The sequence below is a fragment of the Bombus huntii genome, chromosome 4, assembly GCF_024542735.1.
Source record: "Bombus huntii isolate Logan2020A chromosome 4, iyBomHunt1.1, whole genome shotgun sequence".
Classification (NCBI taxonomy): domain Eukaryota; kingdom Metazoa; phylum Arthropoda; class Insecta; order Hymenoptera; family Apidae; genus Bombus; species Bombus huntii.
This window is the reverse complement of record NC_066241.1, coordinates 2,717,526-2,743,616: the sequence shown is the minus strand read 5'-3', so window position 1 is coordinate 2,743,616 and position 26,091 is coordinate 2,717,526. Positions and strand designations below refer to the sequence as shown.

General features: G+C 39.7%; 1 protein-coding gene and 1 long non-coding RNA gene across 14 annotated transcripts in view; one reads left to right on the top strand and one right to left on the bottom strand.

The window, feature by feature from the left end:
• LOC126864580 (ras GTPase-activating protein raskol) overlaps nucleotides 1-26,091 on the bottom strand; it is a 255,631-nt gene that overhangs the window by 107,451 nt on the left and 122,089 nt on the right. For 9 of the 13 annotated variants that reach the window (XM_050616044.1, XM_050616045.1, XM_050616047.1 and 6 more), the window contains one exon: nucleotides 20,414-20,482. The exons of 3 other annotated variants lie outside the window; for them this stretch is intronic. In XM_050616044.1, coding sequence (XP_050472001.1) covers nucleotides 20,414-20,482 — 69 coding nt within the window. Of the gene's footprint in view, nucleotides 1-4,688; nucleotides 4,864-10,307; nucleotides 10,510-20,413; nucleotides 20,483-26,091 lie in introns of those variants that run through there. One more of the 13 variants, XM_050616053.1, reaches the window with a different exon arrangement.
• Nucleotides 16,543-18,863, top strand: LOC126864601 (uncharacterized). The gene is made up of 2 exons (XR_007689245.1): nucleotides 16,543-17,224; nucleotides 17,398-18,863. It is a non-coding gene; the product is annotated as an uncharacterized LOC126864601 (long non-coding RNA).

The window sequence follows — 26,091 nt, the reverse complement described above, 5'->3', positions numbered from 1 at the left end:
TGTTAACGTAAATAAAGACGGAAGGCTGTCGGCAACGAGATGGCTATTTATGAAATATTTTACGTCCTAACAAAATGCGAAACATCGTGATACGCTTGTGCCGGGAGTTTCGCTAAATTAGTCCCAAAACAAGTACGTACGATAACGTAAATGCTTTATTTTTCGCGGGGAGACGCGAGATTCTATGCGAAACGTAAGAGAAAAGTAGAGCAAGTGGCAGAAACGACATAAAATCGTCCAATATCTGATTCGGTTTATCCATAATGATTATTAATTATACGAAAATAATTCCACGAATAAGTCTGAACGCGTGTTGGAAGAACATCTATTGCTTTCTTTTACATATAACTGAAAAATTAATAACAGCCAAATATTTGTAAAATTATTTATCTTTGTAAAGTTAAAATATAGGTCAGATTAACCACAACCACAACTTTCAAATGGCGTTTCCTTTACGCCATAAATAAACATATAGATAAATGCAACCAAAGAAACAAATGTAAAAAAAAAAGACTCGAGAACACGCAAACTGAGCTAATACACCACGGATTTCATAGTCACGCGGGTTTTAAAGGTTTCGGAAATTCTGATCGCAGGATTGCACGACAAGTCTCCTTTAAAAGTATCAATTTTTCTGCTTTTCTTACCCCCGTTTTGCGACGAAATATCGATTAACCTTCTCAGCGCGTAGACTATCTGTGTGTATATCGTACGAGTTATTTGACACAGCCAAAGTATCAGAATATAACGCTCGTAAGAAGAATTATATCCGTAATTATGAAACTAATTACTCTGCGAGTTAACGACGAATATTTCCATGTACACTTTCTACGCAATTCAGGACTCGTCGCGTAATAAAATGCCGTTAACGTCTCTCACACCGACATCTTTCTACGTTCTCTAGTGAATTTGCAGCGCGATTATAAATTCCGTAGTCGTTATTCAGAGCCGATAAACGTATTTCGTCAACGAGGTTGTTTCATAATGGAACTCTAGGAAACAAGGGAGCGTCCTTTACACGAAAAATCTGCCGTCTACCGCGCGCTATCACGCGATGAAAGCCGGTATCTATTTCGTCGACGCGAACGGAAGGAGCATACCCTTTTGTTAGGCGTTATCCATACCGGATGTTGCGTCGTTGCTACCTGCCTGAAAGCCGCTTCCTGCGTTGTCCGATATTCTCTCTTCCCTTGCTTTCTTTCATCTTCCCTTTTGCAGCATTTTACGCAGAGTATCTGATGCGACACGCGAGAAAATCCCCTTCCCTCTGCATAATCGACTCGCATTTTTCGCACAGAAAAATTCCACTGTCGCTTCCGCAACTATGACTCAAACTCTGCCGATGTTCTTCCTTCGATCACAATATGACATCACTGCGCTACGATACGATTCTTCTTTCAGTCCACCGCGAACCTCGATGGCTCTAGGCAACTAGGTCGAGAACTTGTCGCGGATACGAGAGAACACGGTTCACGAACAAGTTTCCACGGAAATATTCGCAAGTTACGCACGCGCTCGTAAAGGCGGACAAAATTTCGACGGTAGTTCCGAGAGAGTTAAACTATGACGAGTTAAACCGACGCGCGACGGTCGAATAGCAAATTAGAAAGGGATTCGGGCTACGTTCTACCATTCCGTGAAAACACGTTATGTCAATGGAAATTTTAAATCCGGCAGCAGCTACTCGCTGCGTAGAATGCGGCGATGGTAAGCTGCTTAAACCGGGAGCTTTCGCAGAACACGAGAGCTTTATACCCTCCGGCCATCTTTCGCTGAATTTTCGCACGGTCAAACAAACGGCAAGTCTCGTGATGCAAATCCGTCCGTCAATATATTCACTGTACTTTAATATGTATCCACCGAGCTCGGGGCGCGTTAATTCGCACTTCGATTTTCAACCATCGAAGCTTTTAACGTTCCTTTTAATGGTTTTGCGGCAGCGATTCGCGTGATATTGGTATTGTGACGAGGGTACGGTAGAACTCTGTGCTTTTGCTTTTATATATATTTGGATTCATATGTACATTCGATCGTTTCGGATGCTCTCTTTCGATCGATAAAGATCTTTCTAGAAACGGAGGATCACAGATCGTTATAATAATAAATCTCGATCTGTATCTGCATTGACGAACGAATCGAAGAGACGATCGAAAGAACCAACGTGAAATCAGATCGCAGAATCGAACGAATTCGACCCGCTCGACGAGGCTACGTTGGATCGCTATCCGAGCATCACGCGATGTACTTTCGCCAGTTTCCACATAAATTTCCGTAAAATTGTCCGAAGAACTTTGACGCTGTTCCATACGATCCGTTATAGCTTTCGATAGCGAACGATCCTTCCCCGTCGATAAAACGAACGAGCGATAAGAATCGAACATCGTGGTCGCGTTTCACCGTGCCGTTTCCCATAATTGTCAACACGATTAATCATAATAAGCAGTGAGAAAAAAAAATCTAGGAGAGACGATCGAGCGGCCAAAAAATTGGCGAATAACTGACGCGTTAATGATTCTAACGTTTCTATAATTGTTGCGCGATTGCCCGCTTCGAACGTTCAGCCAACGTCGGACATGCTTGAGTAGCGTATGGTGCGCGGTGTTGTACAGCCAGTTTCTAAAGGCCGGTTCTCAGAGGAAAATAGCTCGAGGGTGCAATTCCCGAAGCTGCGATCGTAATACGCGTTAAACCGGCCACAACATTGTGCCCAGACGACTAACGACTCACGCGTAATTGGTCGATCGCTCGAAACGACCACGATAATGCGAGAACGAGTTTAATGGGGTAAGTGGATCACGGGCGCGGGATAGAACCATTAACAATTAACCGAGTAGCCCGTATCATCGTCCTATGCGACGTCTATGGAACCGATAAGATGCCCGAAGATGGAAATTTCCTGGTATTTCGTATAACGATCTATCAAAGATGATCTACTAGCAATGTTATCCGCGTGTTTCGTGACAATTTTTATAGTTTCTAAAATATACGATGCTTCATTCGTCTCCTCCATTTTCATATTCCTTGTTAATATAATATATATTTTTTTTCTATTAGATGGGCAAAGCAGGAAAACGTTTATCTCGTGGAAAGAGTATCGTGGTATCGAGATAAACGTCATATCAACAGATATGACTTTCTCGAATGAAAATGTTTACAGATCACAGATTCTTGTTAGAACGCGATTCTTCAAAATGTCGAAATCAAACATGTAATTGTTTACGCTTGTTAATAACGAAAGAATTCGATTACGAATTACGAACAAGAGAATTATCTCCGCCTACTGCGAAAAAATGCGATGCTCCGCTCAAATGAGACTTCCAACGATTACTATCCTTCGAGAAACTTTATCCGAGCTTTCTTTCATTTAACTTTATGCCTGGATACATTGTACCGATCGTTTTGCTTAATAGTTTCCTAAATGGGTTTTTTTCACGAAATCATCGTTTTTCTTTATCTATAATCCTTTCAGCGTGCGACATTAATAGCGAAATATGTTTATTTGGCTTTCGTTCGTTTAAAATCGTTTAACATTTCAGAAAATTTTATGGAACATCTATGTTTGCAACAACGAATGACAACAAAAAAGTTCAAGTTGCGATACGAATGTCACAATTAAATTCACATTCTTTGCATTTCTAAAATATGATACTTCAAAATATCATATCTATCCGATTTTAAATCGAAAATCATTAATTTTCGTAGAAAAATTATTTTTTGTCCTATCGTACTTTTTACCAACTTAAATCAATTAGAAGTTTCGGATCATGCGTCCAACCTGTTTTATCTATTAACAACCCGCTATAAATGAAAATTCCGTTTTACTATATAAGTTACAGAGTATTCGATACAACACACCTGTTACAATCCTCGGTACATTATTAACAAACGTCACGCTATTTATTAATTATCGCATGTACAATATGGATATGACATATGAAATAAACAAGGGAAACGAGAAACTTTGTGTAGTTTAATAAGCAGAAATAATCACAACAATGTCCAAATTAATTTCGGCAACTATAATCCAAGATAACAGGTTTTAATGTTAATTAAATCACATCGAACTATGTGTTACCAACTACAGCCAGAGTTAATTCAAGAAACATCGACACGTGATACTAAATTTTTATTTCAACATAAAAGCACAGTGGATTGTAAAATTCACAAACTGCGTTACGCATTAATTCATTACCACAAAATCAAAAGTTAATTGCACATCAGATATGTTCTTCAAATCAACCCGTATGTACCTTAAAAATATTACTTCTCTGTATTTTTCCGCGACCGAGACTTCCGAGAGAGAGAGAGAGAGAGAGAGAGAGAGAAGGAGAGAGAATGATAAAGGTTTTTACGATATTCTTACACGGTCCAAATGAAAATCGAGAGTTTTTTTTGACACAATTACATTGCGATAAAATAGAATTTACAATAGATTGGATTAAGTTACGTTAGAATATTTGGGATAAGATTCAAAAGCTCAAGACCCTGGCACATCTCCGAACTAACAATTTCACCAAATTATTTTTTATCGTTTTGCTCTAAGGGGAAAAAAAGGAAAAAAGAAAAGTAAACTAGATTCGCGAATCGTTATTTTTCTGAGCAATCGTTGAAATAATAACGTCGCTGCAGGTAAATCGGTCGTCGTGTCGCTTGGAGAACGCCTCGCAATTAGAAAATGCAAAATTTACCTGATGATAGACGGCCACCTCGGTAAGGCCGTGTTTCCGAGTCAAGGATCTTCGCCAGCGGCGTTTTACGTCACCAGCCACTATTTTTCGTCTCCCCGAAGGCGTACGGTCACTCGGCGAATGCTTTAGACGTTCCACGTTCGCACAAAGCCGTTGCACCGCTGAATGGAACATGCTGCGAGGATCGTGTACGCAGAGTTAATTTTAATGTGCGTTACGTGCGCGTTCGAAGGACGCTCCTCCGACACCGGAGGTCGGTGACAAAAGGGTTCATTTACGCTCCTCCGCCGCGCCAGCAACGAAGCACTCGTACGCTCGATTCTACCTACTATTCGCCATTGAATCCGAGCCTCGAGCACTAGCAAATTTTTCGTTCGAACGATACACGTTTCGCCTGGGCTAATGAGTCGATTGATTATTTAAGCGACACTCGATATCTCTGGCTGGACGTGTCGAGATCGAACTAACGGAGGAAACGCCTGACAGACAGAGTTGTATTACAAGAGCTATTCCATAGAAATACGATTTTCCTCGATAACACGTAGCCTGCTAAACAATAAAGATCGATACAACCTGAAACTTGGAATCGTAGATAGCGAAACGTATTCCTGCAGGAAAACTATCGATAACGCTGGACTCGGGGTGTCAACGACATTCGCTTAACGTTCGGATCGATACGATTCCTTCGAGAACGCGATTCAGGATTCGCTTATTGCACCTGCTTATTCGAATTCCATGTGTCTGCAACACCTGCTTGTTGGTCACCGAACAGCCTGGTTGGGAAAGGTGTATAGGCCAAGGAGGGTGTACGGAAACAGAAAGGGACAAAAGGGTGGAAAAAGAAGGCAGACCGAGATCCAGGTGCAAAAATACAAAAGCAAGCGGTTATTCCTAACTGTAACTTTACTTATCGGCCACTCGGTGGGTGTCTGCACTCTCGAGGAACCCTGGTAGAGGGGAGTTTATTTTGGTACACGGTACACGCCATGAGACAGACGAAAATGAAAGTCGACGGCCGCGCGAGGGGCGATTACTGAATCGACCGTGATTCAGGGAACCACGATGGTGTGCAACGAACCGGCTCGATCGTGTCGATTCCATCGCCACCAGAGAATCGAGCCGAGTCTTTGATGTTTGAGAAGTAACGAGGTTATTTCTCCAGATGCTTCTCGACGAGGCTTGCGTTTCACGCGGCAGATCGAAACTTGTGACTTTTTTTTTTTTTTTTTAGCTAGAAACGTAGATGAAGAAAAGAGACGAACATATATATGCACACTTAGAGGTGGGTGTAAAGCATAAAGTCACGATCGTACATGGCAATTGCATAAACGACGTTTGCAAGAAATTTGAAACGGTCTAATTCGAGCATGGTCTAATTGAAAGTAGAAATATGCGCAATAATCGATAACGAAAAGTAGAATGAAACGTCGTTATACGAAACGGGGAAAGAAAATGTACCGCAAATAACAGTTCGCAGACGGATTTCAACATTTTGCGCACGTGCACAGGTAACATCGACCAACAGTGTTCCCTCTTCCAGAGACAAATGTAGAACAGTTCTACGAATCTATCTTAACTATCGTACTCTGTAATCAAATTCTCCGTGCACTTAATCACGCACGTTCGATGAGACACCGGTAACTTGACTCTCGAAATGGAGCAACGATACTTTGCAACGCGAAGCGAAGCTCCGTCTATTTTCGAGCTGCCTGGCACAACGGGAAACTATTTCAATAAAAACGAAACAAAGGAAAAAATTCAAATTAGACTCTGATAAAATCAAACGACGGGCGCAACGAAACAATAGTAGGTACAAGCTCGTTTTCTTTCTATCAGGGTTTAAATTTATCCACGGTTTTCTGAAATAAAAGTCCCTGTCATCTGTACGTATAAATGACTACTAAAATGAAATTAAGCTAACGATATCTTATTGATAACTATGTAACGTTCTAGGAATTTTATTTACGCGTTGGGAAGTTTTAGGGAAAATAGTATGCTAAATAGCTAAGAAAGATGAGAATCGTATCGATGATATTTCGCTCTACGATAGCTTCGACGAGTGACAAATTGGTCGGCGGATCGAGTTAGGTAAGTAAGTAGATTCATCGAAGAAATGGCCCTAACACGCAGGCACGTGTAACGACAAAACGAATAGACACGCCACGAATACGATCTAAAAAATGTTTCCTTTCGTTAAAGCGTCTAATCATTCATGGTGCAAACAGGTGCGAGGTTGTACAAACGACATTCGCTTTTATCTGTCGTATACGGCGATAAACTCGTCCCTGTTCCGGCAGGAACCAGTTCATTTGTCCAGATACGTCTAGCAAAAGACTTCCTTCTGTCAAAATGCTGACGTTTAAAACTTGCCGCTCAATTTCTTTCGCTAAACATCGAAATTAGCTATGATTTTTTGTATAATTTTTGAACGTAAAATTATCTTAATAAAGTACAATTTTCGACGAAACAAATCTTGGAATTGAAACGTGAAACGTTTCAAGTTTTGTACTTTCGCCGAAAATGTAGGCTTTTATTCGCGTAGAGATAAAATAGATACAATTTGTAAAATTGCAATTTAAACGATCGGTGAAACTTGTAAGGAAAAATAATCCTTTGTACTCGTCTGGCACGGTGAATGCCGACAGTGAGCGAGTAACGGCGACGATAATATTATTTGATGAAAATTATTTTTCGTATCGTCGTCGCTGATAAAAAGCGCAAGAAAGAAAGATCTACTGTATAAACAAATTTGCAAACGTTTACACAACCTTTTCCTTTTTGTAACAAAACCAGTTTTCAGAAAAAAATATACTGGAATTGTTGATCGATCGCGCCATAACAATTTTCAGAGTGCAAAGAATCGGTTAGTGTAAAATTTGCATAAAGATAAATTCTATAAATCAAGGGATATTTATTTTACTTAGAAACGATTGCAAAGGATACGTCGATACGTTGCAAGCAGTACGAGGATTAAAGTTTAACCATTACCAGCCTATTCATTCGCATGTATATGTATGCGACCGAAAACCCAATAAACTAAGGTCTTAGTTTAAACAACAGTAATAACGACAGTACCGTTCAACTGTATCCTTCCGTTTCATCTTAATGATCATCGCTATTACATGTATTAACCGTACTACTTCTGCACAATCATATCCATCATTATCACTGCTCGACATAGTTTACCGCATAAATTCTAGCGCTTCCGAAGATTATTATTGTTTCGAATTTTTCTCACTATTCTACGGTAAAGGCATCCGTCCTGTAACCTCGAAATATAATCTGAAGATAGCAGGAAATACGAGTAACGTTGAACGTCATAAAGAGAAGCTACTAAGAAGAAATAATTATTCTACGAGCGTTTCTCTTAGTAACAAATTCTTAGACAATGAAATCGATGCGGCAATCTACATAAACGCGTACGAAATCGTTAACGATCGATCGATCGATCGAGACAAGATTCCGGTGTGCCGCCATGTGCAAAAAATCACCACCAGCTGGATGGCAAAAATCGATCGAGCCCCTAAAACAAGCGCGCCAAGACGATCTTATTCGGTGACCAAATACGGGTAGGGGACGAAACGATAGAGAATAACTGGTTTTCACTTTCATACACGGTACGACACGAACGGCTTCGAACAGAAAATATGGCCTGCCAGATCCGCTGCTGGAAAGATCGTCCGAACAAAAAAGTCAAGGTTTCTTTGCGGTATACGTGACTCGCGCACTGCCGCGCAATTCTCTGGCTGCCTGCTAAATCGTTCGGTTATCGATGCCGCGGAAGAGTTACGCATTCGATTCTCTCTCGATCCCGAACAAGTCGACCGCGAACTCACATTAGAATTTGATCCGTCTCGCGAGTTTCTCAGTGCTTTTGAATTTCACATTTTCAATTCTAAGTCTCCAATTTAATTTAAATCGTCAATTTTCTATTCTAAATACGAAACGACGTAATCCAATATTTGGTATTTTTCAGCTTTCGCTACACCAATACCTTCGTTTCTTTGATAAGAAAAGATCTGTTTTCAATTCGTAGCTTTGGTCGGGAAGCGGATGACTCGTCTGACTCCACCGATTTCCTCTATATTCAATCGCATCAATGATCATAATAACGATAACAGATATTTTGGTGATCAGAATAAAATATTTCTTACATATGGCTCAAACACAATTCTACCACAAAAACTGTTCCGACAATATTTCAACGCAACTAATAAATGTCAGTTTTGTACTTTGTATTTAAACCTAAATTTTCAAAATGTCACTCAGAAAAACTATCCTCGACGCTGATTGACACTATAATTCATTTACTTTTACCTTTTTCTCTTCTACAATAATGATCTTCTTATTAACATTTACGAGCATAGGCTTCATAATACTTTCCCCGATCGTTGCTTTAACGTACGTATAAGAAATAAGGTGGTAAGAAATAAACAAAAAATATTCAGATAAAAAAGATATTAAAGTGGAATTTACTACCTCCTTTCACCAAATAATCTACGTTTCTGTACTTAGGCGTTTCCCAGATAAAGATAGACACAGATAAAATGATATAAATATATGCTCTACTACGGAGTATTACATGTTTTACAAAATTTCAAAGTATTTACAGTTTTTTCCCTATAATTTCTATCTATTTTTAAGTCATGCGCTTCTAAATAAAAAGAAAAAAAGAAAAAGATTATAGCAACAAAAATCAATATGATCTGTTTTGTGTAATTGTGTTTCAAATGAAAAAGAATATACGATAAATACGAACTAACAATTGAAAGAAGTCAGCTACAACGTCACGAAAGGTATGCGATGATATTGAAACAATGTACACAAGAAAGCCTCGTTAGGAAACCCCGTAGTATTGGCACAGTCGTACAAAGTTCTGGCAAAAACTATCGACAATTCTATAGACTACAGAACTATAGGCAAAATCACCCTCTCGCTTCCTCTTACATTTCAATGTAAACTACGAAAAGGTGAGAGCAACGAATAACAATATCGAATACTTAGAATCGTGCCTTTCTACGAATCATCAAATCATTCGAAAAAAAGTGTCACGCATCGCAATAATAATGTTTTGTGTTCCTCTCTGTGTGCACGCGGTAAATACCTTCACATTGATTACAACGAGTGAATTTTGATATCGACGTTGGCTCGCTCGACGATCATTGTACGAGCTCGAGACATTTCTCCAAAAATCAAGTTCGTCACGAAGCAACTCGCGCATCACGCAACTATCGTGAGCATCTTCGCATCGAAAGAGACGTAACGCTAGACTCAACTTCCCCCCCCCCCTCCCACACACACAGCCACGTTTAAATCTTTTTTGTCCGCTCCACCTTGGATCTCTCTCCTTCTCGTTTTTTTTCTGTCTCTGTTCCGCCACTAATCGGCCGCGTAAACAACAGGGATCGTCGATCGCTATACACCGGTACCCACATGAAATCTAATCTGCCTAATCTACGCTTTGGTATCTATAACTCGTCGTTTAACGTTTAACACACAGGTATCCCGGAGTATGGACGGGAAATGCGAACGCGATACCGTGAACCCGATTGTCACCGTTTCGATTTCAACTTCGACAGACTCGCGCGGACTCGCTCTAAGGCGCGTGGGATACGTTACCGGTTTTTCTCGGTTCATCTGCACGCACTGCTCTCCACCGAGTGTTCTTGGTTGTACACACTTTTCCACTGATCTTTCGTACGGCGACACTCGTTTCACGCGCGAACAAAACGATCAAAACACGGTTCGGACATGACTGTACCCCGGAGCACCTCTATTGTTTCGTACCGTCGCGGAGGAACATCGGAACTGGACTGCACGAAGGAATCCCTGCTTAGCGGACGTAGGAGGTGGAAATTAGTTCGTATCGCCGCCGCGGCTACGGCTGTGGCCGTGGCGCTGCGCTTCTGCGACGCTACGCACCAACACCGATCAGCTGATTTCTGACGTATTTTTGCGAACCAAAAACAGAACTCGGCATTCAACTGTGCAAGCTCTTTGCCGATCATTGCGATCTTTTTGTTTATTGCGTGTAAATTAATTAATAATAAAAGTCAAAGTGATTCGACTTAGTGTCTTTTGCATACGACTTGTTCAAGTTTTTCAGTTGTATTGTATCACGAGATGATAGTTCACGGTACGTTGTAACGGCATCAAGAAGTTATCGTTGAAAATTATGTATTGCCTTAAATAATATGTACGTATCGATTAATTTCGAGGCTATTTGATAAGCACAACGGTAGGCTGTTACTATACTTTCTATCCACGAAGATCTACGTTATCTCAATTCCCGAAGAAGAACATGCGCATATTCGCGTAAAATCCGTTTCAACCAGTCTGCCAAAACAATAACGTACGGGAGAAACGACATCAAAGAGCAATTAAGAAATCCTCCTCGTCCAAAGAGGCGACAAAAGATAGATTGCCTCGAATAAAGTCCTGACAGGCGTCCGAGCCATACTGCATGCACGGATTATCCGATATTGACATCCTGGCCGACAATGCGACAAATAAAACGATCGAAGAATCTTCGGTAGTTTTCGCGTTCTCTGAACGATATTACAACGTTTATGCTAGGCGAACGGCCGGTTGTCCATTCCTTTCCTCGTGATGGTCAAAGAAGAAATGAAAGCCAGCGAAACTCTCCAGACCCGAGAGTTTCGGAAAGCTCACAGCTTCTCGAGGACGTAAAGTGGCGCGCGCCAAGTCGTCTGCTAACGACGAGACCACGAAGAGGAAAATCAAAAAACAAGCATAACGAGTGAGGATATCTCGCAGAAAGAAGCACAGACACCACAGACGCCACGGACGTGACGAGCGAAAGGAAGAACGTCGAAGAAAAACAAAGACAGAGAGAGGAGTGGCACGAGCGTGCTTCGCCTCTCAGCTGGAGGTATCCTCGGACCCCATAGTTCGTCAAGGAAGAAGATTGGCTGCCATGAAAATTCGTCTAAATTTTTGTCGATGGTCGTCGTTTCGATTTATATTTAATTTATTAGAATTAAATGGCAAGAAAGAGTACTGGGAACCGATTATACTGAAACTGAAAGGAAACTGATTATACTTAAATGAATTTTGTACCTATATCTATCCAAATCGGTGAAAACGGATAAATGAAACAAAGAACTTGACAGATTTCTATATTTCAGTATAAACGAATAGCTTTCGTATTTAACTGTATCTTAATCGCAGTTTAAATGATCCGTTAATGGATCAAATCGTTAACGTTTGGATATTTTATTTCGATATTGATATCTATATTATACCGATTGTTATGTCGGTAATTAATTATCATGAAAATGTCGTAATTTCTTGTCCGATTAAACAGTTACCATTTTGTATAGTCATTATTGTTATTATGGAAAAGTGTTATGTTATAGTCGTAATTCATCCAGCGAACTAAATAGCAATTAAACCTGATCCTTTTCGATGCTTATGGGAATTTTATACGAGCGTAGGAAAATGAAATGTTCCATGCAAGAGATATTAATATGCACTGTTAAAAGCGGTTAATGACAGTAGTCTGTCATAAAGTCCAATTACATCATGGTCACTAGACTCATACGGATGCGTGCATGACGTATTCTATGCCGCAAGTGCAGACGAAACGTATTATTAGTTCTACAAAAAACATTCAAAACTTGTTTCAAGCAATCAAGCATAGTACGTTGACTCATATAATTACACACGCTTCGTATCCTCTTTCCAGATGAAACTTTATTAACTCGATGTCTCGCGAGTTAGTTGCTTTCTTTACTTATTCTGTAATTGTTGACAAATATTGGATTTCTGTAGCTACAAGTTCTTCGTTCTAACTTTTACCGTGCATTACATTGAACTTTGAGAAATACTCGATGCTTTCGTAATAATTATCTTTTAATTTACGAAGATTTTAAAATATTCTTCCGAGCAGATTAAAACTACAATGATTATTTATTAAACATAAGATATTTATATATAGAAACATAATATTCATATCGATTCTATTATCGTTAATATGGAATTTGGTTTCAATTTCTTAATTTTGTAATTTCCGAAGTATGTATCTCTTGTCGTTTCATTTATTAAGACAATGGCGTCCAAGTTATTCTACGTAAATGTTTCAATTTAATAATTTCAATTTAATAAATTAAATAAAATCGTGCGGGGATCGACATCTGCTGCGAGAAATTTTTCATATTTTACACTCACAGATTCATTTAACTCGTTCTTGCAACAGTGCTCGCAACAATCCTCACAACATTAACCGGGTATCGCGACTGCTTCTAAACGTACTGTTTGAGAGTAGTTACGACCTGGAAATTCAACGCGTTCGAACATATACCACGCCACGCCACGCCGTGCCGTGACGAACACGCAAACGAGAGGCAATTACAGAGTGAAAAATCAAAAACTGTTCCGGTGACAGCTCGCCGATCGCCGGCTGCGCATCGACAGATATAAAATTTTATGGGTCGTAAAAACTTCGATCGATTGGTCGATATACCGAACAGAGTGCTAACAGCAACCTACTAAATTCGAATAAAATCCCCATCGACTACCGTTGCCAGCGCGGATATCGAATACCTCCATATAACAGATCGTAGGCACAGGGCACGGTCTTGCAATATATTTACGAAATTCTATTAGCACTCGTGAGATGTTCCGAAGCTCGTGTCTTCGAGTCGCATTTGAACTTACTTCCAACATGCTCGATCCTATCTCTATCAGCGGAGAACTGGTCTTCGATATAAATTCCGACGATTCAGGTACTTGCGATTATCATCGACGTGAAATCGACCTGAACGTTAAAAACGTTGTCTCTCGAAGCATGGAGAGAGACGTTAATCGCGGTAATTTCTTCTCCCGCGAGACTGCGTGTGAACCATGCGAATAGCTACGAATATTTACGTTTGCGTTAATTTGGCCTACCTCCGCATTTCTCGAGCCGTCAGAAGCAAACGCGTGCAACGATCTCAAACGAGCAGACGCCATTTATCTTTTCTCGCACGGCCTGCACTTTACCTACCAACCGACTTACGTGCTTTAACGTGCTTGCTTCCATGGCTCTACCGAGACCTTCTTCTTTTGCTCGTTTACACCCTTTCCCGTAGCAGACGCGCCACACGCGAGACCACCGGTCCGTATTGCGCTTATAGCCGTGCCGTACGACGTATTATTTTTAGCAACGGGTGCAATGGGCGCAATGGCTATCTTAGCGATCCGTTTCGTTCGCCAGGCGCTAAAGGCGTGGAGATGGGATCCATCCGATGGATCGTCATGCTCGTCGCAAAGAAAATTTGCCGAGATACAAAATGAAATACTTAATGGTAATTGAATCGTGCATTCGTTCTTTCTTACGTCAAAGGTCGGGGACCGTTTCAACCGTTACGTTCAGTGATTATACTTTTTACCAGATGAACACCGCAGTTTGATTCGCTGCGTGGTTTGGGCTTGGTTTCGGTTTTCTTCGTTTTTTCGTTCTTTCGGACTTAAGAGCTTTTCTCTTTGATCGAACGTAAATTGTTTGTCGCAGTGGTGTTTCATCCTCTTCGCTTCGTTACTATGATCGTAGTAGAAGAACGTTGATAAATGTACAGGCTACATATATATAGACCTATATATCTATATACGAGGAATACCCGTACGTGTAACAGTCAATGTACGATCCCATAAAAGTTTCTCCGAAAAAAAGCCATTGCCACGTTCGATTTATTCGCTTACGTTAGCTGTCACTTTTTTGAAAAACTTCCTTTCTACGGAAAAATTCTTTCCGAACGAGGAAGTTGATCAACATTTTGCAAGTCTTGACTAAACGGAGTTGTACAAGTTCGATTTAATAATTTGGAACAGCGTTATTCTAAGCGTATTAACACCAAACAAGAATCAAAAAGTGAAAATAGTTTCGGAAGAATACAAGTTGTTTTTCGATTTGCTTCCCAAACAAGTTACATATTCAAGCGAAGTACAAGTGCGGTAGAAATTGTCCGAAATCTGCATTTGATCTTCTTCCTTTTCCTATGCAAGAAACTTTGTAAAAACAGGTCGCGACGCAGAGATCGATCCGTGGTCGATAGAGCAAAACGAAACAGCAAAGTTCGTCCGACGAATCGCATGGATTCGCTTGATAAATGGTGCGGAGCAAACACGGGCCACGATTTTTGTCGTTTTGTTTCCAAGTTACGCAATTGCTAAAGATTGCTGTTCGATTCCATCTCGACTATGGTAACATCGAAATCGGCTACGACGACGGCAGCTACGTATTTCAACCGATTACCTGTCGAATTGATATTTGCTAATCGATTCGTTCGAACAAGTTAGTCGCGAACGACTATGAGCCGTATTATGTAGCACTTGCTTCGAGAAATTCTGGGGATTCAACAACAACAAACGAGCAATACTATTGCTAGAAGTATGCTAAAACCTTATCTCAAAGACAAATCGTTGTTTTCGAAAACGTATATCGAAGTTACCAACAAAGTTTCCGGCGGGTGTACGCAGAAAGAGGAGGAAAATATGCAATTCTGCGATATTGGATGTTCGCGTTTATTTCGTTCGCGAGCAAGGGGCATGATTTTGTCCGAGTTTCACTTCCAGAAAAGAAACATTTCCACGAAATGTGGGCCACTTAGGAGTTTGACACGGGACACGTCGAGGCTAGATTCGGCGAGAGTCGCTTCTGCGAGCTTTTCTTGTCACGACTCGCGTATGCTAACGCGGTCGTTCTACTTTTATTTTCGAGGATACATGCGCGTGCAGTTGTAACGTAGAAAGGCAAAACTTCTTCGACGCATTCATGGCTGCTTGTTCATCCTGATGTAACTGAATATCCCTTAAAGGGAGCTTGTTGCTTTGCTTGAAACAGATCCCCTCCACGCGACGTCAGTAGCACGCGTGCACTGCGTGTTCATAAACACGACAGATGCTTGTTTAACGTTGATTTTAAAGGTCGAGCGGCACGACGAAAAACTTACATTGCATCGACAGAAATTTACGTTTTCCAGAAGAATTTTCTGACTTCTTTTCAAGTCTTACTCTATCCTTATTTGAATATTTTGTTACTAAATTGAAACAACTTTAAAGATTAATCGGGTATTAAATTAATCTATCGATTGTCTAAAATAATCGATACATAAACTTGTCAAAGTCTAGTGATTCGCTATCTTTGTTCTATACCTTTCTTCTAAACTGTGCAGAAGAGGTCTAAACAAATAATTGAAGCAATACTTTTCCTTTCTAACTAAATTCCAGAATTAAATTTCACTCTCAAGCTTCAGCAGCTGGTGTTTAAATTAAATCATAAAATAATTATATGTTTTAACATCTACCGAATAGGTACTTGGTAATACATATGTACAATGACAACAACGATATATTTGTTCACAAAGATAGATGGGAACGGTTACAATTAACTGCGACTTTCTCCAAGATTGGACAACATTCTCAGTGAACTCGGTGTTCGTTGTTACCGCAACGAAGTTCCTTATTATTCCACCCTAAGTGCTCTCTTCCTGTTGGTTCGTCATTGCTTCGGTACTTGACCCGTTGACACCTACGAAATTACCTTTGCATTTGACGTAGTCACAGAAGGTAACCAGAAGGGACAACTCGACGAAGAGAGTGGATGGGCTAATGCATGTTGCAAATAGAGCAACGCAAATGAACGGAAGATCCAAAGACGAGGAAGGTTGGGAACGTTAAGACTCGAACGAGAGGCAGCTACGCAATGTATTCAACGTTTCGAAAGTTTAATCACGTTCCCGCAGGAATACTTTTGTACTTTCTTCGTAATAAGATTTCGTTTACTCCCTCTTTGAGGTACGAGAACGTTAAAGTTCGACGGAACTTTCCTTTGTGCAAATTCTTGTCACGGATTTGAGATATTCTCAGACGATGCGCAATGAGTTCAATAGACGATTTGAAATAGTACACCAACAAATTTTTATTGTTATTTTGGTACAGAATTTTAGATATTGTTTTCAATATCAAATAATATTCTATTTACATGTACAGGTGTATATTTCTAAAATTCTTTGTGCCTACCTATTTTTGCACATTCGAATTAATCAACGTACTAGTTGATGTATAAAACCCACGAAGCGTTTGCTAATTGTTACGTTGGACATGAATCGCCGAAATAAATTCCTCTTCCGCTACGCGGAACTCACGATCCAGAGACCGAGAGAAACGATCGATCAATGAAATATGCACCTTTTAAAACGCCTGAACCTAACTATACGCGTGCCACGTGAATACGTACCATCGATACATGCCCCGATGCACTTGTACGCTCATATCCACGAGCGACGACACAGCACCACGTAACTTTGACGCATTAACCTGGCTCCTGGCCATGGCGCGTCATAAATACGGGTTAACAGCGATCACCAGTAGTGCGGTCGGCGACAATAACGGTCGAGATACTCGAACAACTCGCCCGATAGGATGTTACGTGAACTTTGCGTAGTTCTTCGAGAATCGAACGCCAAACGAGTGTGAAGGATCGTTTTTGTGGAAGCAAATGCAATTTTGATACTAGCGGCAGTAGCAGAGCGAACGTGAGTAATTTCAAGCTATGGATAGTAATACTAGGTGGCTGTAAGATAAAGCTCATCGAGAGTTTGACAATTTTGCTTATACGATATAAAATATCACGTAGAAACCTGTTACGTATCCTGCTACGTATGCACGTATAACATAAAGTTTATTAGTTAAGAATTTTTTATTATAGGTGTTGAATATTTAATGGATATTAGCAACTTTAGCGTAAGACAAATGTTTTCAATACTATTCGGTACCTATTGAGTTTGTTAGTAATAAGGCGGCCCCAAAGTTCATTGTAAGGCAGCGTGAAATTCTGTTTCCGCGAGAGAGCTGTTAACCGTGGCTCAACTTCTTCGTCCAAAGTTACATCAATGAAATAGTCGCGCGGTGGTTGCTCGGGACCGATGCCAACAGCTAATTTCCATGCGAGCAAAAGTTATACAACGAAACTGTAACGTTCCTCGAAACTTCGATGGCCAACCCGATTTACGCGGAACTCGCTTGCGTTAGTCGAGGCCAGGAGGTGACGTAACGTTTTGGCGAGGAATTAAAATTTACAAAATTTAAGATCGTACCAGAAACTTGCGAACGGTTTCAACGAAATGGCGTCAACAACCGCTTCGATCGCCGCGGAGAATAAATTCAGAGAACGAAAATTATATCGTCAGCTTGTTCAATTTAGTGAAATCGAAGTTTAGACTCGTTTCGCGCAAAAACAATTATTTTTACCACGACTGAAACAAGTAGGAAATTTGTTTCGCCTCCGACCAATACCGGCCAGGTAATCTTAAGAAAAATTTCCTCTACTTCGTATGCAATTGACAACGCATCGGCAACCTTGCATTAATACAAGGATATTCGTAATTGGAAGTTACGGCGAAAGGAAATTTGCTTGGTCTCTCGCTCCAAAAACTTGATCCACGAATGATTCCGCGGTTAACTGAAAGCAATTTGCTTGTACCTACATAGATTGTACGACCGTAGAAGACTCCTTCGCCAGAGCGAAACCAGAGAAAAAGATATGCCGGTAATGAGCACTTTGTTTCCACCCAGTGTTCGACATTCGCGGATGCAGAAAGGTAAATTCGCTTAGGTAAAAAGGTAAAATGATACGGAATTAAGGGGAAATTATGCGGTTTGCGAGCAAATACTCGAAGAATGAGAATGCTCGATAACTTAATAATACTAAAGACAAATAAAAAGAAAAGAAGAAAAAAAGTACAAAGGTAGAAAATTGTAGGAACATAGGGATTGAGCGTTGAAGGCGATTCATCGAAAAGGAGAGACACGAGTTCCTATTCGTTGCATGTCGAACGCGTGCGAGCGGAAACACGCTGGTCTGTTCATTTGCTTCTACAAACAGCAGCTGCAAGTAGAATCGCGGCCGCATATGCACGTATTTGAATAATTGAGCAACAGCCTTACGCAAATCAGTCGAATGTAAATGTGTTCTAACTAGTATAGGAATGAGAAACATCGATACCAGGGATTTCCGATTATCTAAACTAGTCTTTATACCAGTAGAAAGACAGACTAACGGGCAAAGAATATTTTTTATTCTTATTATTAGAATGCTATTCTTTCTTTTTTTTTTTTTTCTTGCTTTTTATTTTCTGAGCAAGAAAAAAAAAAAAAAAAAAAAAATAAAGAAAAGGAGAGTGTGCCGAACATAGCATAGTATAGTATAGTACGGTATAGCAGCCTACACAAGTCTCGGATTGTCATCAAGAGAGAAATGCCGAACCATCTATTTTAATGTGTTTATAGAAGGAATGCTGTGATTTTAATCGCTGTATGGAGGCAAATTGTAAAAGATATCAGTTCTTTTTTTGCTTAAGAGCCATTACGAGTGAGCATTCAGAAAAAAAAACAAAAATTTCTCGCACAAATTCTAGAACCAGTTTCATTAGTTTGTAGCAATATAGGCATGTATACGTATGTACTTGAGGCCGTGTTTACAGAAACAGAAAAGGCTCTTATTATTTCATAAACTCGACTGTTCGCATGTTAAAAGTCATAATTATTGGTCGTTAGGTAAACTATAAGACGGCATAAAATTATTGGTTCACTTGGGAAATAAATCGCTGCCTACGAAAACAAAAACTCGAGTTCAATTTGTCATTTGTCGTTCGATGTATCGCTCGATAAGTGCTAATTATAAATCTAACGATAAAATAAAGTTGTTCTAATTACAGCATCTAAATTATACTGGCATAAACATTTTACCACTGTTGAACATTCGCAAACATATTATTGTTATGTTTACTTTAGCTATTTATTGCGCATTATAATTTCGTTTATCTATCGTTTATTTAAGAATCAATAACAACGATGATTCAGCTTTCGTCCATCGATACAACCTTAACCGCATAATATTTGTTGGGTTGTCAAGTCTTAGCGTGTAATTTTGTTTTGCCAATTTCTTATTTAATTTGCACGATATACGCTGTTAAACGAGATCATCTATGACCTCGTTAAGCAACTATGCCGAAATAAATGGTAATTAATTATAATTAACACATGTCCTGATAAATGTATTTAATTATTGTCCAGGAGTCTGCGACTTAATACAAGTAGATAAAAGAGGTAATTCTGATAGTTTATGAAATAACGCATGCACATTTTTGCTTTCCTAAACGATGTTCAAGAAAATTTTCGTTAAAAGAACAAATTTTCTGAAAATAGATAGAGAGGAAAACGTGTCAGCGAAACATATAACAAACAAATATATTATAGTTATTAACTTTGATCGAATCACCTACAAAATAGCGTAATAATAGCTATAAAGGTGGTGAAATTGCTGGATATACTTTCAAATATTTCACCGAGATATATTGTACCGAGAAATGACAAATTGTACCCACAAGAATCTCGCGATGATTTTCCACCGTAATCGTGAACGAACCTTCGATCGTCGAATGATCGCTTTGGCCAATTTTGTAAACTAGTACCCGCGAGAGAATCGCCATATCTGGCAGATTAGCTTTCAAGTCCAACATGTTTATAAATATAATTATAAAATAAAGCAAGGCATCTGTAAACCCTTGAATCTACCCACGATTATCGAGAAAGTGCACCGACGCGTTCTCGCGGAACAATCATATCTATAGTTAGCGTTTGCATTCTCAGCTGGCTCAGCTGGTAATAAAATTTGCGATTAACGGTGATCGAGTATGCAGCTAATGGGCTGCTCGTTTCTTTACCTTTGTCATCCTCCTTCACCGCTAATTCTGGCGGAAATCCCCTTGGCAAGGACAAGGACTTTAACTCACCTGTAACAGAAGAAGACGTAAAATTACGGTTAAATACATTCGTTCTCTTCTACAGAACATCTTTTCTAAGATATTTCATACAAATTTTATAATTTTACGTTTATGATCGAAATATCGGGAAAGCGAGAACTTTGGTGATAATAGAATTTAACGAATATAGAATTAACTGATTATGTATCGTGTATCGTAAACGTTTTTCTCTCGGATTGTTAAATCGAAGTCAAGACCAGTGTTTTTGGAGTGCAATTAGCCAAGTTAAATCGAGATTAAAAAGAAAACGAAATCTATAAATGTATATCGTAAACATTTTTATACAAGTAATTTTTAGAACGTAATATATATTGTACGTGTTCATAATTGTAATACAATTCGCATAAAATTTGACGTATCAATAAACCTTCTATCGAATGCTAGATACTATTACGTAACATTTGTTATTAGTATTATTATAAATATAATGTAACATACATGCACAGAAAATTAGAGTTTACTACAAAGGGACAAACGAATCGTAAGTTACCAATCACGAAGATAAATTACAGGTCGCAATGTGTAATTCTAAATATCTACGTGATAAATTAAAGAAATCGACGTAACAGAGCAATCCGCCGTCTTTAACTCATATCGTTGATCTCAAATCATATGGATATTTATCGTAAAAACTTTCAAAGATGTTACCAAAGCAAAATATCAATTGGTAACTGGTGTGTCTGTCAACGACATTGCACGTGCTCTTACGCGATTCGGAATAATCTCCCTTAAACACTCGTTTCGCAATTACCAACGACAGTCGGGCCGCCCTAGAACGAGTAGAGCTGAAAATTAACGAGAGTGTTTCCTCTATCGAGTTTTATTCGAGTCAATGATACGCCATGCGCGATACAATCGATATTCAGCGATCGTTCGAGCGAGGGCAATCCTCTCCATCGAACTAATCTCGACAACCCTCTGGGCGATCCAGGTATAGAATCGTCCGAAAAGTATTTGTATCGAACAAAAATTTCAAGAACGACGATCTATTCGAAACACAGGTGTATAGCGTATACACGACACGCACGATGCAAATGTACAAATGTATATGGTCGTGTGAACAACACAACGGCGAGAGGCCGGTGCAGGATTGTGCGAAACAATTAAGCTGCTTCGATGACCCTGATTTTTATCAGCTTGATCGTATAATCCGCGGTTTTCGTCGTGAACAATTAAGCAGCCGTCACCTCGAAACGCAAACCGAGGACGTTGTAATCGACGACCGCCGTTATTCTTTCGTTAACGATCGGAGGAAGAAGGAAAACTTACTCGTAAAACTCGCGCCATTGTAACATGCATAATTAACACGGAATTCTGAAATACGAGGTTACCTCGCGGATTTTGTTGCGTTAATTCATCTTTCCTTCGTATCGGATGTCGAGTATGGTAGCAAGGAAGTGCAGCATTTTTTTTTAATAATACATACACTCGGGCGATTATAATCTACAAATAAGGAACGATACGCGAGTCGTAGATACTCGAGATTGATTCAAGGAGACATAATTAACAAATCACGGCGTCAAATATTTTATATACATCGAATTTTGTTTTAAATAAGGGCTATATGTAGTCAACATAATTTGAATTTCTTTAAAAAGGAAAACGTACTTACAAGAGGCAGCGATTAGTCTCACAATTGCTAAAAAGGAAACATCTAACGGACGAGGCTTGTTTTCATAAACGTGCATAATACGACGACGACGTATGCCGTTAATTACATGAAATTCAACGCTTATTTGCCGGTGACGCCGGACACCAAAGGATAACCAGGTCGCCGTTAATTAATTCACCTTTGACTTTTGCTCACGTTTCGTCGAATCGCGCCTGCTGTGAAATTGATTTTCATTTCGTGGCATCGTTGTTTGCCGACCGACCAAATTGCTGTTTGTGATCCCCGATTGAATTTTTGAACGTTCGTGCAACAAATGTTTCAAATTGGACAGGTTTCTGACAGGTAAGTTGAAATTGCCATTGTTCCCAGAAACAACGAGGTATTAGAATTAACGAAACGAATTAACAGCGTGTACACAGAGTGCTCGCTTTGGAAACCAAATACGTAAGTATCTTCTTATTTAAACGCTATTTCACGAATGGACCTTACAGTAGTAATTAATTTTTGGAGTTTATTTCGCGTATCTTCTTTGACAACCAGAAAAGGTATTATACGAGTTTTCGAACAATTTTCTGACTAATTATTCGCCGTTATCCACGCGCGAATATTACTAAAATATAATTTCCAGCTCGTTGCGAAGCTTTCAACTTTTTCCACAAAACTGCGTACGAAGGTCCTTTCTACCGACCCGAACCAAGTTGATTATGGAATAAATATAGGTCGGTGCGTACCAGCTAAATGCTCGACGAAAAAGACTCGAAACCTTGTAAAAAGTGTGCACGTAAAAAGTAGAAAATAGAATTGAACGATCTACGTTGCCTTTTATCGTTATTCCATCGAAATTGTTACGGTTTGAAAAAAAGAACAATGCCTGCAATGGCTCAAATAACGACCGCACGATAGAAATATTCAAAGGGAACAATACCGTGGTGAAAAATATACGATATATTCTATAAATATTATATAAAAGTCCAAATATCTATCTGTATATTTTTCGTTCAAAAATTCAAACGCCCTTTGTGTCCAAAAGTTAACGATTCAAAACTTTCGATTCGCGCTAGCGTAGGTAGATCTTTTTTTCTAAATTATCCAGTATCGACGTTTATTATAAAACAGGATAGCTGTATTTTTCTAGTTTCTAGCGCGTTCAACGTCCAACCAACTTTTGCATCCACCTAATAGAGATCGCAGTTGCTCGACCAGAGGTAAAAACTCGGAAAGAAAACTCGCATGTGATATTTTTCCACGGTAAAACGAGTAGAAGGAGCTCTCGGGTGAGAAAAGCGAACTTTTTGTCGCAGTTAAATCGGACATCAGCACGCGGCTCGGTCATTGTTTCGTGTTTCGAGCTCCGCATTTTTGCGTAACCAGGTGAAAGCTGTGTTCGACTCCTCCAATTTCCACGCGGCCGCTCCACTTCCTTCGACTTCCCGCGTTCACGCGCAATTTTTCTAGCCTATCGCGTACCTGTTGGCGCTTCAGTTCGCTTGACACTGCAAACCAAATATATAATTCTCGTTACCCTGCCAAGGCATTTGCGAATGTCTTGCCAGAATCGGCGGTCTTCTAACAAGCTGTTAATTCTTCACGCTTTCTCGGGATACGCTAGATTTTATTAACGCGCGGAAGAAACGACGACTTTGCTTCTCGCTCGTTTCTTTTCTATCCTACAAAAACGTATTCCTTAAAATATATCTTCATCGTGTTCTATAACGATTAAACGTCGTATCGTCTTCAGACTAGAATCTAAAGATACCAAACTATGGAGAAATAATATTGTCGTGTCGACGAAGCGCGTCGACGACGTTATATTTCTTTATACGTTATATATCTCAACGATGTTCTAAATATATATATATATATATACGTAAATAAATTTATAAATTTATTTATTTATTTACAAACGTTTCTATAATTAGTTCCATGAAACTTTGAATATATAATACTACGCGAAGTATATTTCAACGGACGCAAAAATTGAAGCAAAGCTATCAGAGGAATAACGTTTTACAGCCTGAATGAAATAGTAGCGACAATCTGAATGAATAATTAGAGTGGAAAAAGGAATGTTGAAAAGGCAAGGAAGATAATAAGAGCGAACGCAGCGAACTGCACAAAATGTAAACGGCTATCAACACAAATAACTTTTGCTAGTATCGTATCCTCACGCATACGCATACTAAGAGATACGAAAAATGGGTCAACGATAACTCGTAACGACATAGTTCTCCAAAGAAATGACACTTAAAAGTATCTAAAATAGCGAAACGTTTAACCTCATAATCCGATCGAATTTCTCATAGGTTTTGACAAACTTGGAGCTTTGAATTCTTACATGCATACGTAAATACATATAAGAAAAAGGGGTAAGTATATGTGTATATCACTCGTAATATATAGCGATTTTTGTAAGATTGTTCGCATCGGCCACAAGCGAAAGACTCGAAGTAGAAACGGTACGAGTGGAGGAATTTTTGTGATGTCACTAATTTTTTTTTTTTTTTTTTTTTTTTGATACATACGTAGAGATTTACCTATTCCGTTTCTGGGGGAAAACGTATTTGTACTAATAATTCTTGAAATAATAAAGCGACGTACAGAACGTATCGTGTTTTTATAGTCGCTACAAGCCGCCAAATTGACGGAAAAGTCAGTGGAGGGTTAATAGCAGAAGATCGTACACGAGCCGAACATCGAGCCGCACGTTGCTAACGCCCCGTTCAAGATAGATTATCCGCAGCTACTAGAAACCAGGCCAACGATAAGCTCCGTACATCGTCGGGGACTCGGCCAAAAAGGAATCCATGGAAAAGCTATTTGCTGGGTATTACGTAAAAACGTCAGGAAACCAAGGTTGTTCGACATCGACGTCGCATCGGTAGCTGAAATTCGAAACGGCGAGGAATATAGGTCGGTCGACGTGCGAGTGGAATACGAATGCCAGGGCCGAGAGAAATTCCTTTTGCCGTCGCGTGGAAATCCGGATTCCAGAGAAGTTTCTTACTTCCTGGAACGGCTCGGTTCGGTCCGTATTGCGGTTCCGTTGCGCCAGTTTCCGCCAATCGAGAATGGCGAAACGTAAAAATATCGCTGGCCCGTCTCCAAACGCGCGGATCTTCTCGCGTAAACAGACGAAAAACCGTTTCCACACGCTGCATGGACCGAGGAAACCGGGAAAGAAACACACGCACAGATCGGTTCTCTCTTTGTCCCTTTTTCCTTCTCTTTTCTCGTTTGAAGCCGTTTTCTTTCTCTTCCACTCGAGACGAAACGTTCGAAGAAGATAAGATTAGGAGCGCGGGTAAGTCGAAAGTAGAGGAGAATTAGACGTCGAAGGATTTTCGTTCTATCGATTTTTCGGAGCTTTTATCGAGTTTGAAACTCGACGTGGAACTCGGCGAGGAAGTAGGTCGGCGCGTTGTTCGTCGATTTCAGGAAGAAGTTCCTTTAGATTCGGAAGGAGCAAAGTGTATCGCGGAAGGATGGTTTTATAGGGGAGTTATTCGGTGACGATACGCTCTGGTTGGCTTCTGAAATAGATTACCGGGATGCGCGGTAAATTTCTATCGAAAATACAGCGAATAATTTGGAAATTTTAAAACGACGAATACAACTGGAAACAATGAAATAGAAAATACGTTCATGCTCGATCGTGTACATTTTTTACGATACCACGATATCTATTTATCAATGTTATTCAACATTCGTTCGGTACTCGACTACAGCTATTTTAATCTTCCTACGTTCCAAGTACAATAATCAGATGCAAAATGAGTATCCTTCGCTACAGCATGCTTCTCGTAACTTAATTATATAATTAACTATATCATTCAAATTTAGGCAGATACAGCAAATGTTCGATTCTCCAACGCCTGTATCACACGCAATTAAGAAACGCACTAAGAAAAAGGAATATACGTAGAACGAAAGAATCGTATTTAAAATCATGTCGGATGATATTTCAAAC